At 36.3% G+C, this 17,021-nt stretch overlaps 1 protein-coding gene across 2 annotated transcripts in view; it reads right to left on the bottom strand.

Annotated features, from left to right (window-relative positions):
- Nucleotides 1-17,021, bottom strand: part of KLHL7 (kelch-like family member 7) — a 55,771-nt gene that overhangs the window by 6,806 nt on the left and 31,944 nt on the right. For both annotated transcript variants that reach the window (XM_004676765.2, XM_012721060.1), the window contains 2 exons: nucleotides 3,288-3,528; nucleotides 903-1,104 (listed from right to left, as the gene is read on the bottom strand). In XM_004676765.2, coding sequence (XP_004676822.1) covers nucleotides 903-1,104; nucleotides 3,288-3,528 — 443 coding nt within the window. The remainder of the gene's footprint in view (nucleotides 1-902; nucleotides 1,105-3,287; nucleotides 3,529-17,021) is intronic.

Below are 17,021 nucleotides of genomic sequence, written 5' to 3'. Positions count from 1 at the left end.
CTAGGTGCTGCTGGCTGTGGCAGTGCCATCTGAGCAGCACAACCTGTGATCATCTCTCTAGCTGCTGCTGTGAGATGGGTCCTGGCCCACTGTTACTGGTGTGCCAGCAGCTCCAGGCTTTTGAAGGGTCAAAAACATTTTGCACAAGTAGCTTTTGATTTGGACTACTGGATACTGTGAACACTATCTGGGTAAGCCAGCTGGCCATATGTGGCCTGAGAAGCTTTTGATTTGGACTACTGGATACTGTGAACACTATCTGGGTAAGCCAGCTGGCCATATGTGGCCTGAGTAGCTTTTGATTTGGACTACTGGATACTGTGAACACTATCTGGGTAAGCCAGCTGGCCATATGTGGCCTGAGAAGCTTTTGATTTGGACTACTGGATACTGTGAACACTATCTGGGTAAGCCAGCTGGCCATATGTGGCCTGAGAAGCTCTTTCCTTTTCTTCAGTTTCCCTTTTGATAATAAATACCATTGTTGTTGCAACCTGAGCCTGAGTCATGCCTTGTTGCAGTTATTAGGGTCTGGGTGATGACCTATGAACAGTGACATGGTTCAATGGAAAGTTTTCCCCTCTTCTACATTTTCTGATCTCTCAAGCAAAAAGAAAAAAGTTTTAAGGGTTTGATGAATTAGTCAAACATCCTATCCAAAGATATTTATTGCAGAAACATGAATAGAAAAGAGAGAGGGCTCATGTAAGGTATAAGGTCAAGCCATTTCATAAGAGGTAGATGGCAGCCTATAAACATGACCATGAACCATACATTTTAAAAAAATTATGTAAATTTGTATAATACAAAACAAATCTGTTGGCTTCCTTCTGCCTTCTGACATAAGCTTTCACTGAGTTTATAGAGTGGAGGAATTGTGAAATGTTTAAATTGATACATACGTTTCTGTGGCAGGATCATAAACTTCACAGGAATTCAGCACTCGTCCAGAAACATTGTTTCCTAAACTTCCACCACAAACATAGATGAGGCCATTGGCTTCTACCATCCCATGGCTACAGCGCTGAGTCAGCATGCTGGGTTTTGTGTGCCAGCTTTCAGTTCTTGTATCATAGCACTCAAATAAATATAGAGCAGAGTTTCCTATAAGAGACAAGGGACCCATTAGGCAAAACTTAGGGTATGCGTGTTTGGAATGAGCAGATGTAGTGTGCATCATTAGGTTTCATAGAGTCATTTCTATGAAACTAATAATATCACATATCAAGAACAGGAAGTTTAAAAAAAGCTAACTTTGTATTTTGTAAAGTATTTAAAAAGGATTTGTTAGAATTATTTACTGGTAATTAAACATCAGAAAAAGAAATTGGTTTGATTTTGAAAAAATAAGTAAGAAATAACATGCATCGCTCAAGTCCAGCTGTGCATGAATAGTATTGTCTATACTTCAAATGTATGCTTATGTAGAGTATGAAAGCTCAGCTATTTATAGATGTTAATCCATACCTTAAAATATGAAAATTACTATTTAATAATATTCTAGGGCTTATTTAACGTTTTTATCTTCACTATAGCACTAATAATATACCATTTCCTGCTCAGTCTCAGTGGTTGTATAGATAAGTTATTAAGTCAGGTTGGTCCATTCTTGAATACCCTCAAGGTATCATTGTATGTGTCTGGTATATTTTTATTACACATTGTGAAAGCAAAAGCTATATATTCATTATGATTTATGACTCCTACTTACCATAGGAGCTTAATAAGAGCTTAGAAATGACTATAAAAAATTAAGTGCTTTTTATTCCTTCCAAGTATAAAGAAAGTAGAGCTTTACCAAACTATTTCTCACTTCCTATTCTTCTGGACTTTGCTTATACCAAATGATTTAAAAACAAGATCACAATAAAACAATTTTATAGTTCTTAAATGCAACCAAGGTTTACAAAATGCAAAGATGGGAGAACAGCAAATGGAAGAAGCGATGGTCATGACTAACAGTAACTTCTTTGACTTTTTAAACATTTCTGATTTGGCATATTCAGTTGTTTGAGACTAAGAATAAATATACAAGATATAGTAGATATATTAAAATGACTATGTGAAAAACTGACTTAGCAGAGAAAATGCTCAAGAAATGAGGTTTATCTATTTTACCATGGAATGATAGTTTTCTATTCCTCTTAGACTTGATTGTATTTGTTTATGATTTATTCTGTCAAGAATGCTTTTGGTCACTTTTAGAAAATTATATTATTTATATTGATTTTATATCTAGTTGGGGGGATGTATAAACATTTAAAACAGATAAATATGCTGACCAAAAGTAAAACATTCTATGGACTAATATAAAAATCATCAAAGAAAATAAAATGACTAGGCTATCATTTAAATTCTGTACATTAGATACACTTGCTTCTCCTAGTTATCTTTATAAGCCTCTTACTTAGCTAAAGAAATTATTTGAAAAGATGAAAGGCTGTAAAAACTATTATGTTTAGTCTGCATAAAGAATATTCATTTAGGAAAGTTATTCACTTAGAAAAGGACCACCACTAAACACTAACAAATTATCCATTAATGAGAAAATTTTTACACCAACACCTTCACTTTGATCTGATTAATAAGCAAATGTATCACTATTAGTCATTAAATTACCAAGATAATAAAGTAAATGAAGATCATTCTTATGCTTTTGTGATACAAAGACAGGTAGGATAATATTGACTTTAATAGCTTGAGTGGAAAAAACTGATCTATAACTAAAATTCACATAGGATCAACAAAGGATTTGTCATGATAAAAAGCAAACAATATAATCTAGGAAGTTAAAACTCCTGTAAATTAATAATTTATAAAGGATTTATAAATTAATGATTTATAAGATAAACCTTTAGGAAAATGGGCTTTAAAATGTAACAGATATGCATTATATTATATCAAAAAACATCTGGACAGGGCCTCCCTGGTGCTGCAATGGGTTAAAGCGCAGCACTGTGAGGCTGTCTGCGGCCACTGCAGCACGAGTTCGATCCTCGACCAAGAAGCTAACCTACATGGAACAGCAGACCTTTCCTGACATGACTGCTGCTCCCCTCGGCAATGTATTTCAGCACATCTGCCTGTTCTGCTCCCCACTCTGTCTCTGGTGAACCCTCTTACCCCTCACCCTTCTGGCCTGTACCCCACATCTTGTATGTATAAATAAAAAAAGTCTTAAAAAAAAAAAGCATCTGGACAAATAACCAATTGTTTATTTGAATAGGAAAGCTAAGATACTTAGATTTAAAGTACCTCCCTCAAAAAGATAGTGAGTAAGTACTTACCAACTTCGGAACCTCCAGAGGTATAAATTTTGCCTTCTGCAGCGCAAGCAGCAAGGCTGTCTCGAGGTGTTGGAGGGCCCAATTTGGAATACCAGCTATCCTTTACAACATTATAGCAGTCCATTCGTTTTATAGGGAAAAGCTGAGAGCCTCCTAAAATGTATACGACATTATCCCAAAACACGCATGCTGCATCTCTTCGTTTTTCGAAGGGGCAGCGGATGTCAGTCCAGCTATAGTCCTGCAACAAGACAAGACAAGAAGCTTTAGTAATGGAAAAATGTAATTGAAATAAAGGAAAAACAGGGGCCCTCCCTGGTGGCACAAGTTAAAGCACAACACTATGAAGCTAGCCACAGTCACTTCTGCACCAGTTCGATCTCTGACCATGGAGGGGACCACATGCTGCAGCAGACCTCTCCTGTCTTGCCCACCTCTCCCCTCAGCAATGTACTTTGTCAAAGCAGTATACTGTTCTGTTCTCCACTCTTTCTATGGTGAATCCTCTCATCACCCCTGCACCTCTGGTCTGTACCCCAGCTCTGTATGCATAAATAAATAAATTAAAAAAAATAGCTAGTGTGCTCCATACCTAGTTGGATTACTGATTAGACTATATTTGAGTAGCTAATGAAGAATGTTATTGAATTCAAGCCTGTAAAGCTCTGAAATATTTAAGAATGTATTAGAAAGCAAATACTTTATGTTAAAGATGCATTTCTTTAATAGTTCCATTCATGTTTTTCCAGAAATTTATGTTAATTTTATATTTGCAAACTTAAAAACCATTTTGCAGGGCTATAGATGTCTCTTGTAATTTATAAAGATTCAGTATTAACTTGACCTTTGAAACCTTGGTATCTTGTAAATCACTAGTCACAATGACAGATATTCTGGGGTACAATGTTGCCTAGAATTTTAAGACTGAAAGCATTACTAAATTTCAAAATTCCAAAAGTTCTGTGATCAGTAATTAACACATCTTCTCCATTACTGTTCTTAAAATGGCCACATATTAACTGCTTGAATCCAAAAGATAAAGCTTCAGTAGCACAGAGGTTGTTGCCCATGGTTTATGAGACAATGTAGTATGAGGTTGAAATACTGTCTACTGAAACAATACTCTTCAAACCAAACCTGTAGTATGTGCTAGTTTCTAATAAACAAAAAAGAATGTGTTAACTTACTAGAGTACATATAAAAATGTTTGGCTCGAGACTATTTAATCTTTTGTGATTTCTCCAGACTGTTGATTAGTTGAGGCAGAGGTAAGAAGGAAGACAGTTATAGCTTTGGGGCTTTTCTGGCTCTAAAATAAATGCTATGACAGTCAAATGTATCATCATCACTCAGTCTTCTATTACTTCTATTCTTGAGGGTAATAATACAAGTATAAAATAGTTTTTTTTTTCCATAAAGCTTCTTGTCTTTTTTTTTTTAAAGATTTATTTATTTATTCATACAGAACTGGGGTACAGGCCAGAGATGCGGAGGGTGAGAGGATTCACCAGAGACAGAGTGGGGAGCAGAACAGGCAGATCAACGAAGTACACTGCTGAGGGGAGCAGCAGGCGGGTCAGGAGAGGTCTGCCATGCCATGTGGTCACCTCCGGGGCAGGCAGGAATCAAGTGAATCAGCTGAAGTGGCTTTAGCTTCTCAGTGCTGTGCTTCAACCCGCTGCGCCACCAGGGAGGGCCAATAGTTTTTTTATTTTAAAAAGATTTATTTTATTTATGCATACAGAACTGGGGTACAGGCCAGAGGTGTACGGGTGCTGAGAGGATTCACCAGAGAAAGAGTGGGGAGCAGAACAGGCAGATCGATGAAGTACACTGTTGAGGGGAACAGCAGGAGGGTTAGGGAGAGGTCTGACGTGCTATATTGATCACCTCTGGGGCGAGGATCAAACTCATGCCAAAGTGGCTTTAGATTCTTTAACCCACTGCGCCACCAGGGAGGGCCGAAATAAAGTTTTTTAAAAAGATCTATTTTTACTTATTTATGCATACAAATACTGGGGTATATGTAGGCCAGAGGTATAGGGTCAAGGATAAGAGGATTCACCAGAGACAGAGGAGGGAGCTGAACAGGAGGGCTGACTGAAACACCCTGCTGAGGGGAGCAGTGGGCAAAACAGGAGAGGTGCCATATAGATTAGTTCTTTGGCTGGGATCAAGGCATGATGGCACTGAGACTTTATCCTGTGAGCTACCAGGGAGGCCTTGTTCATATGTTCTTTTAAATGATCCTTGTAATTTGTCACTCTTCAAATAAGTACTGCCCATGTAGGACCAGGATTAAAAAAGCAAACAACATGCTTTTTATTTTAACCAAATGAAATTAAACATTTAATACTAGGATATGAGGTTCCAAAGAATGAAATGCTTCTAAAGAATTTGGTAAAGGAATAGTTCTAATTTTCTAATACTACTCAGGGGGCTGGGTAGGGAATGAGTGTTCATATGAGTGTACTGTCATGTAGGACCTGGTTATGCTTCAGATTTAAAAATTAAAAAACAAAAAACAAAAAAACTGTTTTCTTGGAGCTATCAATATGAGCCCAAGGATGTGTATAGTGTCTGAATAGCTGTTTCTATATACTTGCAATCTGAGCTCGCATTTTTCTACAAATCAAGTTTTCAGATCTTTGCCAAATCTCCAAATACTGTTAATGTCCATTATACCTATTAGATAAAAAGCGTGATAAACACTAACAATATATAATGTCCTAACTGTTTATCTTCTAGGCAGATAAGTGAAATGACAATTGTAAGAAGTTTTATGAAATGTAAGACTTAGTTTGGCTCAAATTTAATGTTTTACATTTGGGGCTGTTAAATGTACTTGTTAAGTATTAAATATATCTGAGTCTTAACACATCTGGCACTAGTTGTACAAAACTAAGGGGGAGGAAGTTAGGATCCAAGTATGTGTATGGGTAGACCTCTCTGGGAAATCTAATTCCCTAATGTATGTCTCATTCAAAGAGTGCTGAAAAGGTACTTTTATGTTTTCATTTTAACAGCTTACTTTTCTGCTAAGAAAATAATGTGTGTAGTTGAGGAAGCAAGGACAGAAGAGAAAAAAGAAGACAAAAGTCAGGCTTGTCAGTTCAAGGGACAAGAGCACCAGGCCTTACCCTAATGGTGTAAACACTGCCAACCTGGGTGTGAGGTGAAGGGAAGCTACTTAGGGCTCCCTACACTCCTAGACTACAAGGCAAGAGAGAGGAACATACAGCTTTCAGATAGCAGTAAAATGCATGAATAGTTCCAGATGGAGAGATTTATGTCTGTGGGCAGGGAATTGGGGCCCTAAAATACAATTTCATTTAGTTAAGGTTTATTGAATATCTATTCCATGCAGGGTTCAAAACTTAGCTGTTGGGATAAAATAAAGACGAGAAAACTGGAAGCCTAGAAAATACAGTGGTAGAGAATTTAAGTTTTGACATATCAAGCATATATGTATATACACACAGACACACACACAGAAACACCCATACATAAAATCCTGCCATCCTAGATTCTTCCCTTTTTCACCTCTGCTATGGTATGCATTTTAGACTTACTTCACGCTTAAAACTCTTTTTTGTAAGCTTTCCCAATTTTCTTTTTCTGAATCCCCACCACACTGGAGTCTGGACTTGATGGATTAGGTGCTTTGTCACAGATACCTTGTGTGATTTTTCAGCTCAGTGCAATGCCACACAAGGGAAGCATCTCAAAATAATTTTTCTAAATGTCTCAATGTAAAATTATCAGCCTTTGTTTTCTTTGAGTAAGGATTATTTTATATAATGTGTGTTTTGAAAGCACAAAGTTTCTCAAAGAATAGAAACACTTCAGATGCAGATTTAATAATGGAGACAACCAAAATCTAAAATGAGAGGAAGACTTATTTTTAAGACTTGAGAAACTTTATTTGGATTGTTTTGTGAGGAAACCAAGTCAAATTAGGGGCAGCATTAGTGTTCAGAACCTTATTTAAATGTGGTTTGGAGGATGAGAGTTCCATGCATGTACCATACAGACCAACAAATTACAGAACTCAAAGTACTTAGTATTTGGCTATTGCTTCCTTCTTTGGTAAAGCTGTGGGCTTTCAGAGGTTCTACAGATCAGTGGGAATGGAAGGAAAAGAGAATGCATGTGCCTATCACCACGAACTATTCTTTCTTTATCTGTTTCTTCTGTTGTAGAACAGAAGAATAATTCCCATTTGTGGCTTTACTAGCTCATTGCTTTTTTGAGGTCAGCAATCCTATGAGGTAATATCCTCATTTTATAGATAAAAAACCCTAAAAATCATAGAGATGTTAAATGTTGTATCAAAGATCATAGAAAGTAGTGAATTCAAGATTTAAGCCTAAATCTTCCCAATTTTAAAGCTGTGCTCTTAATCCCTATACTTCCCTGCTCATTTAAAAGTCTTACATGAATTGGGGCTCTCCCTGGTGGTGCAACCGGTTAAAGTGCCACATTATGAAGCTCTCTGAAGCCACTACAGCATGAGTTCCATCCCCGGCCAGGGAGCTGGCCCACATGGCATGGCAAACCTCTCCTGAACCACTTGCTGCTATCCTTGGCAGTGTACTTTGTCAATCAGCCTGTTCTGCTCCTCACTCTGTCTCTGGTAAATCTTCTCACCCACCACACCTCTGTACCCCAGTTCTGTAAACATAAATAAATAAATCTTTTTAAAAGAGTCTTATATGACCTAATGGAAAGAATACTACACTAGGAATGGGACAATTTGGGTTCTTCTTTTTCCTGATGTTTTTCTAGTCAAGTGACTAGACACTTGACATTGAAGGACATCAACAGCTTCATCTACAAGATCAGGAGGGTGGCAGGGTGGTCACTGAGGCCCAATCTTACTACTTATAAACACAAAACACAACCACTAAATCACAGCTTCTGTGGTAATAAAGATTTCCCCCAAGTCTTTGCCCCACAGCCTTGAATACTGAAAGGAATATTTTTATTGGGTGATAGGTTAGGCTTATAAAAAAAATGCCTCCAACTGAGGCAACTTCATTTCTGAATTACTGTAGACTTTGCAGTTGGCTCCTAAGTTTGAATAATTCCTCACTGTGGTGTCCTTACATTATCCTGACTTCAGTGTGCATCTTTTCACCATGGCTCCTGATGCTGTGGTGGTTGCACCTCTGAGGAACAGGAAGACCTAAGGCCAACCAACAAACACCTGGATTTGGGGGCCAGGCTTTTCCTTCTTTTTTGTGTAAGCCTTATTGGTTTTCATTTTTATTTTTAACTAAAATAACTGTTCCTTTAGGAATACACCCTAAAAAAAAGTTGGACAGTGTACAGAGTTGGCATATTTGAGGGTGTTTCACTGTGGGCTAGTTAATCAGAATAAAACTAGAAATAGCACAAATGTGCATGAAGACAGGTATTAAATTGTGGCATAGCCTTACAATGGAACCCTCTACTGACCTTTGAAAAGGTGATATTTTCACTCTTATAAAAATATCATAAGAAAACACTGAGAGTAAAAGTAAATTTTTGCAAAATAGGACATATGGCACAATGTCAGATGTGTAACCTAAGAGGACTGGATTTATGTTAAGTATTGAGGACTGTTTTTATGTTGGGAGTACCTTGGTTTCCTTCTTTATATTTTTTCAGATTTGAATTTTCTACAATGAGTCTATGTATTATTTTCAAGCAGAAAAAGTAAGCATGACAACCAGGCAAAAAGTACCAAAATGTGATACAAGTAAATCAACTATTTGTTATAGAAGATGACTGTAATAGTGGTAAGTGTTTGAACAGAAACTTAAAATTAAAACTAATAAAGTCTTGTCTTCCTTCAAATAGCATATTTATTAAGGTTCTCAAGTTTTATAGAAATAAACACTTGAACATGCCATGTAATTGTACAGATTTCACCCCTTTTAAAAGAAACACATTTTCAATAGTCACACAAATATTACTGGAAACTTATTAACAGCCTAAAATCCATAAAGGAATTTAATCAGCCATTGGGAGAAAATATTCTTGTTAACTTATGTTCTTCAACAAATATAGCATTGTAGCTAGAAAAGAAAGCTTCTACAGTCAGGGTAGGGAAAAGATTGTGTTGTTATTAGTAGCTAAATAAATTAGGAAGGATAAATATATAAAAAATTCCCCAACTATTAACGACTAGTTAAAAATAAACAAGGAATGTGAAGTGAGTCCAGAAACCAGCTCAAAAGGAATTACTAATTAAGAATGACTGCTATTTTATAAATATAGGAGAATATTTACAAAATGTTCTTCTCCTCTACTCTCAAACTAAAACCATGTCTCCAAAAAATGAAACTCAAACCTCAACTACTTAAGAATGTAGATATAAAATGGAATTCAGTACCAAGGTAAAACCTAAGATGGATATTAGGTTCCATGAAAGTCCTTGTCCTTTGAGTAGAAAACAAATTAACTACTAAGGAAGTATCCCAATGCTTACAGCCTGCAGATGATCCTGACACAAGATTTGCCTTTAAATGAACTTTGACTTTTAATGTTTAATATTGGCACAACTAGGCATAGTATGCTTTGAATGGTTATCTCAAACCCCAAATACAATAAATACTTATTAATAAAAGTTTCTTATCAACTAGACATAAATTCTGTGCTCCCATGTGCAGAGTATGAGAAATAATACATATGGTCAAAAGTTTTGTAAGAATTAGGGAAGAGAAAGGGATAGACAAAGTGGAGAGGTTGGGAAAATGTTTACTTTTAAATATAGGAAAATTAGAAAACATAATGGTATAGCAAAAGGGAATTAATGATCAAAGAATTGATAAACACAACTGATATTCACAAAATGCCTAAGATTTTAACCTTTTTGCTTTAAGAGCAAAAAATGAAGTTTAGAAAGGTTAACTGATTTGTGTAAGGTCATACACCTAGACCTGAAATGCTCTTTCTGTAAAACAGTTGCCTTCCTATAAACAAACAAAACAATAAAAAGCTCTTACAAAAGACAAAAAACCAATGGCTAAGTCCTTCAGGTCTCTATATTAAGCCTGACTTTTTTTTAAAGTACAAAGTTAAGTTGGATTCCATTCAGTTAGATGATACTAATGAAACATTTTATGAAAAAAAATTAATAACTTCATTTATCTAATCAAGAAAAATATTCAGACTTAGGATTCAATGCTTCCTTGGCAGACCTTTAATTTGCATACTACCAAGGCCATCAGTGAGTATCCTGTATCAGGGCACTCAACTGGTTATGTTCAAAGGCATGCCCTACCACCTCAGCATTCGTGCTTTTTAATTGCTTCATGCGTTTGTGCACACCTCACTTTGATTTTAAGAATAGGGCCACAATATTTGTGTCTTTCATCTCTCCTGCCAATGACCAACTCACGGATTTAAAATTTTAGTTGAACTGGTAATATAAGCCAAAATATCACTAAAACATTATTATGGGGTGCCCTCACTGGTGGCACAAAGGGATAAAGTACAGCACAGCACTTTGAAGCTGGCCGCAGCCACTTCAGCACAAATTTGATCCCTGGCCATGGAGGTGATCCATATATGACATGGCAGATCTCTCCTGACTCACCCATTGCTCCCCTCAGCAATGTACTTCACCAATCTGCCTGTCCTGCTTCCCCCTACTCTGTGTCTGGTGAATTCTCTTACTACCCCTTCACCTCTGGCCTGTACCCTGTCGGGGACCTACCCCGATTTCATATCTTGTGTCAGTACCCCAGTTCTGTATGCATAAATAAATCAATCATTAAAAAAAAAAACAACAACATTATAATAGGCTACAATATGCTGTTACAAAATGTATTCTTCAGATTGTAACTGTTAAGGATAATTATCTCTTATACCTGATCATGATTTCTATTTCTAAAGAAAGTAATCCATACCAAACCTATCTAAACATGATTCAATGCTTCTAGGACCTTTCCATGGTTTATTAGGATCTTCTGGTTATATGAATATTTACCAAAACTAGCCAGCAGTAATTTTCAGGTGACATGGTATAGTAAAAGGGTAATAATTTATTTCCTTTGTTGGTTACCATCAGTCTAGCTCTTCTCCCCCTAGCTCCAGGTTCATGGGTCCACTAACCTCCAGCTTCTTCTAGGATGTCTAATATCTCATAAAATATCACCACAAACATGCTATTCCTAGTTTCCTCATTTCTTCATGTTTATAGGCTTCAAATACCTACAGCTCTGTTTTAACTCTCTGAGTCTTTTTAGGGGACTGTTTCCTTAATTTATGGTAATTATGAAAGGTGGTATGAGTTTGATGTCATCCCTTTGATGGTTGCTCATACTTTCACTAGGGTGTCTTGCAGATGCAGTGACTTGGCACAAAAGGAAATAGGTGCCTATGTCGGGGTGCAGGGGCTATAAAGTTGATTTGAGAACTGTTATGGAGGTGCTTGAAAATAGATGGAGACTATTCTTGAAAGTTGGAAGACGTCCTAGGAAGGCTGAGCACTGGACTGTGTGCTCTGAACAGGCTGTGTTCTAATCTCTTCTAGGTTAATACTTGTCCAATCAAACTACTCTCAAACAATTAGGCATGCGGAATACTTACCGTGCACAAGCTACAAAGGACACTGATTTTTTTTTTACCACTCAGTGCCTATTATATAGACAAGTGAGGACGTTTGAAGGTTACTCATGACTACCCACACTAAATATCTAACAATATCAGGGCCTGGGGCACAGAGCTGTAGGTCCAAACCACCTGGGATGACTGCCCATTTTGGATATTTCATCTCTGTAGATGCTCTTGATCATTTAGTAGTGCTCATCCTTTCACTTCAGTGCCTTACTCTAACTTCATTCTCTTGGTTGTGGCAAAATACTACTAATATATTCTATTAAAAAGCTTTGCTAATTTTAAAAAATGTAACACCATTTCCCCGCAAGGTTCATATTTCTTTATGTATCTATCTTTTAAAATCATATGCAATGTGTAATCACCAATTTCCACCCTGATGACAGAATGGAACTGTCTCTTTAGTGAAGGTATGTTTAAGAGGAAAAGCAGTTATATTATGATATTTGGGGGGAAAGCACTATGATAACTTTTTTTTCTCTGAAAAAAACTTTATTTTATATATATGTAATTTTTTTACATCATTCTTTATTTTGTACATTTTTTCATCTTGGTGGTGGATTTCCCACCACCAAGTACTATGATAACTTTAATAAAAGTATTTCTAACAGGAAAATGTGTCCTGAATTAAAGATAACTTTATTTCTTTTGATTTAGGGCCCATCTGTATTTAAATTCAGACCTATAAAAGCAACTGACAAAATTATTTGTGAAATGCTTGTATAAATTACTTGTATAAATTTACACTGACTCTGAGGTTCATTCATCCTCACAAACTTAAGTACCCACATTTGGCCAGATACTCTGTTTAGTGATGAGTCTGCCTCAGCATTCTGAATAAAAAAATGTACTCAAGACAAGCCTTTTGAACCTGATGGTTTCAAGTAGTCTGGTACCATATGGCTTTCTGTCTTATTTTACAGGCTCTTTACAGTAATTTACAGGCTCTGGCCTCCACCCTCCCGGTCTTACCTCTTGTTTATTTTCTGACAGGACATATGCATAATACCTTTTTCTCTGTAACAGAGTTTCCTTTGCCTCTACTCTATGAAAGTGATATGCTAGGCTCCCCAAACTTATTTCACTGGCACATGAAGTTCAAATAAAAACTGATCAATTAAGTCAACTTTTATTTAGCTTTGATATCATAGGACATTTCCATCTCACAATTTGAGAACACCAATACTAAGAGAATAGAGCACTGAATACAGGTAACTCATAGCAATAACTAAGCACTTATAAACTTTAAAACCACAATAAGGTGGAAAAGGGGAGGCTCTGTAAGCTTTGCAGAAAGTCTACAATAATTTCAATTCAACATACCAATCCAAGACTTTTTCCTGTCAATATTCAAGACACAAATTTAAGACTTTCCTATAAATATTTTAGTCAGCAATTAATACAAATATTTGTCCCCACCAGCAATATCTAAGGAATATATAAAGAAAACAATTTATAGGAATATTTGTTTAATTTTGTATAACTCAATTAAGGGATACTGTTTGAATTGTGCTCTTTGAAGGTCAAATCAGTAAAAATTATCACCTTGGTTGACATACACATACACAAATGGGTCCTAGTTAATGATAGTTAAAACCATTTTAACTTTTCTAAAAATACTAAGTTCAAGAATTGGAAATAAAACAGTTCTATAATACCTCTTATTAAGCAGTTTAGTTAAATAGAATAATGAAATAATTGTAATGAGATGCTAATACTGTTATTTCCAGCTAATAAAAAATGACTGATGGAAGAGGGGTCTTTACTGGTAATTATTTTTTTTTAATTACTTGAATTTTTCCACTGGAAGTCTAAAAGTTTGTCATTAAGTATACAAGAGGACAATTAAGTCTGGGCCACTTATATGAGCCAAGAAGACGTCAGATGAGAATTCTGAAGTTACAGTCTCATTTCCAGGCTATAGTAAGTGTATCTCTTCTTTTCAACTGTTTAATAAAAAAAAAAAAAAATCAAGGCAAGTGTTAGAACTACCAATCAACACCAAAATGCTAAGTGGGAGCCATTTTACATTTGCCTTATTCTATAAAAATGCTCACTGCCTCCTAAATGAAATCAGGATTCTTCTTGCCTCTCTGTATGTCAAAATAGTACCTTAGTAGTGGACTATGGGTGACTTAGTGGTGGATGCCTACAGTGTGATATGAGATAGGGGTATGCAAATATTACTTCAATTAAAAATAAAAGTCACCTAGATTAAGGTAATTTTTTTTTTAACCATACGTTAGTTTAAATTGCTTTTTAACTGCCAATGTCAACATGATACTTAGGCTTTGGGAAAGAAGAGGGATGCAAATTATTATCAACATCTGTAAGTTGTGGCTTATACAAAGATAAATGTCATGATTTCAGTTTTTGTATGGGAAAAATAGCATATTTATATGATGGAGAACTATGGGTACATTGGTGGTGGGGTGGTGACATGCATCTGAGAAGGCATGATCTTATGCCTCTGGACCAAACCCCTTGTTGTAAATCAATAAAAACAAAATGTATGTTTATCACTTTCATTTTTCCTCATCTTGACTCAAAGAGATCCTGAAAATTTTACTTTCATTATTATTATTTTTTTTAAAAGATCCTGAAAGGGCCCTCCCTAGTGGCACAGCGGGTTAAAGCACAGCACTAAGAAGCTAAAGCCGCTTCTGCATGAGTTCGACTCCCGCCTGCCCCGGAGGTGACCACATGGTGTGGCAGACCTCTCCTGACCCGCCCGCTGCTCCCCTCAGCAGTGTACTTCGTCGATCTGCCTGTTCTGCTCCCCACTCTGTCTCTGGTGAAGCCTCTCACCGTCCCTGAGCCTCTGGCCTGTACCCCAGTTCTGTATGCAAAAATAAATAAATCTTTAAAAAAAAAAAGATCCTGAAAAATTTAAAACACTAAAATTAAATAGCCACTGAAAACATCAATAGCCTTAAGTTTACCTGGTATGAAATAGATGTATGGGTTTATCAACCGGTTAAGCACACTGATATTGTGCTATGTGACTGTACCACAAAGGCCATGAAATCTTGTGGTAACTGCTATGCTTCTAGTCTTTTATTAAGAAGTCAGAAGTCTTTAGATTAAAAAAAAAAAAAAAGACATCAGCTTATATTCTGGAGCTGGAGAAATAGATTCTACATAGATACAGGAGCTGAAAGCAGCTCAATAGTCCAAGCAGGATGGTAATTAACTAATCTAACCAGATCCTCTCTCTTTAGGGTTATTTCTGACATCTGGTAGCAAATAATTTACTCTATGAGTTATGTTGTTAATTATTATAGTGCTATTACAGTATTAATAGTATATTACTAGATAGTAACATCTTAACTCTAACTTGTGTATAGGTTTCTTCTGCTATTTTAAAAGTAGAACTTTTCTATTTGATATGATCTGGCTGGTGCTTTTTGTTTGGGGGCAGGGAGCCTGAGAATACTAAAAAATTTTCCATGGAAATAATGGTTCCCAGAATCTAACTCCCATTGACCCCAATACCCAAAAAGAAACATTCTGCTTTCTGATAAAGGGGAAAACCTTACAGTACAAAAGCAATTATAGGTCTCCTTTGCCAAAATAGGAGCAACTGCTGAGTTAATTTTTGCAGCAGGATCAGTTTAGTCTTCTTTCTCTACTGAATAAAACTACCGCTACAAGGTGGCATATATCAATAGCTAACACTTCAGTTAGTGTGTATTTTTGTTCCTACCTACCCAGCTCATTGGAGACAATTTCTTCTCAACTGGCAGTGAAAATAAAATAATTCCATGACCTAATATTGAGGATCTCTTGACTCTCTAGCTTATGCCATAATCTTAAATTGCAGGAAGGCTGGTTTATTTCCACAAGATGGTCTCTGACATTTACATTACATAATACTTAACAGGATGAGAGAAATTATCTTGAATACAGTGTCAGTCACTTGAAATCTATAGCTGACCACAGGTCTAAAATAAAGATTGGCAAGCTATTTATTGTCCTACTGTGAAATTCAGCCACTACCTGTTTTTACAAATAAAGTTTTACTGAACCACAGTCATGTCCACTTGTTTATAGCAGGCTGTCCTGCTACAGCACCAAAGTAGAGCAGTTATGGTGGACTGCTTAGCTCACAAAGCTTAACATGCTATTTGGCCATTTATACAAAAAGTTTGTTGAGCTCTAATCTACAGCATGTTATTACCTCTTGGAAATGAAGAACAGCTTTCTGGCCTTAGCATCTCTTAAAAATTACATGTGGCCTGCCTTCATACTTTTACTACGTAAATCAAAAAAACTGTTAATTGAAAGTAAAACTTGGAGCAGGAGAAAGCTTTCTAACATGGGCAAGCTACAATAATAAATGGTTTAGCTGCTCAGGCCTACCCTGTGATATTGTTGCATTAGGATGCTGATCAGAATGCTAGTAGACATGTCCTACATGTATGATTAACAGACCATGCTTCTGGTGCTCTAGGGAAAGGCCAACCTACTTTCAGCAGATAGTAATTTTTTGGTAAATAGTTCTTGACTAACCTCTAGATTCTAGTAGACAGCAAATGTCTAATACCAAGGGAAACTAGGTGACTATATGAATAATTTATCATAAATACTATTATCTGATCTACCTAATCACAGATCCAGCATGCTTTCAACAAATAATGTGGTATGGTTTATAAAGGTACCTAAAGCACACTGGCATAGGCTAATCAAAATTCTTACCTGCAGTAGGCCTCCTCCCTCTCCCTCTAGCAGGGTTACTTTTCATAGAGGTGTTCCCTAAAATTTAGTTAATAAATTTGAGATCTCTGAACTGAGTTCACTTGCAATAGAACTAGCCAAAAATGGACTGCTAAAGCATTGAAGTTCTTTCAGAAATGATACCGAAGGATAACATAGAAGAAATATACTGATCTGGCAGAATTTCAAACCATTATCCCTTACAGGAAGAAGTCTACTGTCAGTTCTTACCCATTTTGGGGCAGTAGGTAATGGTTTATCCAGATGGATGTGGAACTGAAATACACATAAGAATTGCTGACTTGAGGAAAGATAATGTAGATGGGCCTCCAGAAAGGACACATTCTCATGTCTTATTTGAATTTTTGCCAGAGTGTTTACAACTGCAGGAAAGTTTCTCAATAATCATAC

The sequence above is a fragment of the Condylura cristata genome, unplaced genomic scaffold (genome assembly GCF_000260355.1).
Source record: "Condylura cristata isolate star-nosed mole 26May11 unplaced genomic scaffold, ConCri1.0 scaffold00005, whole genome shotgun sequence".
Classification (NCBI taxonomy): domain Eukaryota; kingdom Metazoa; phylum Chordata; class Mammalia; order Eulipotyphla; family Talpidae; genus Condylura; species Condylura cristata.
This window is presented reverse-complemented; position numbering and strand designations above follow the sequence as displayed.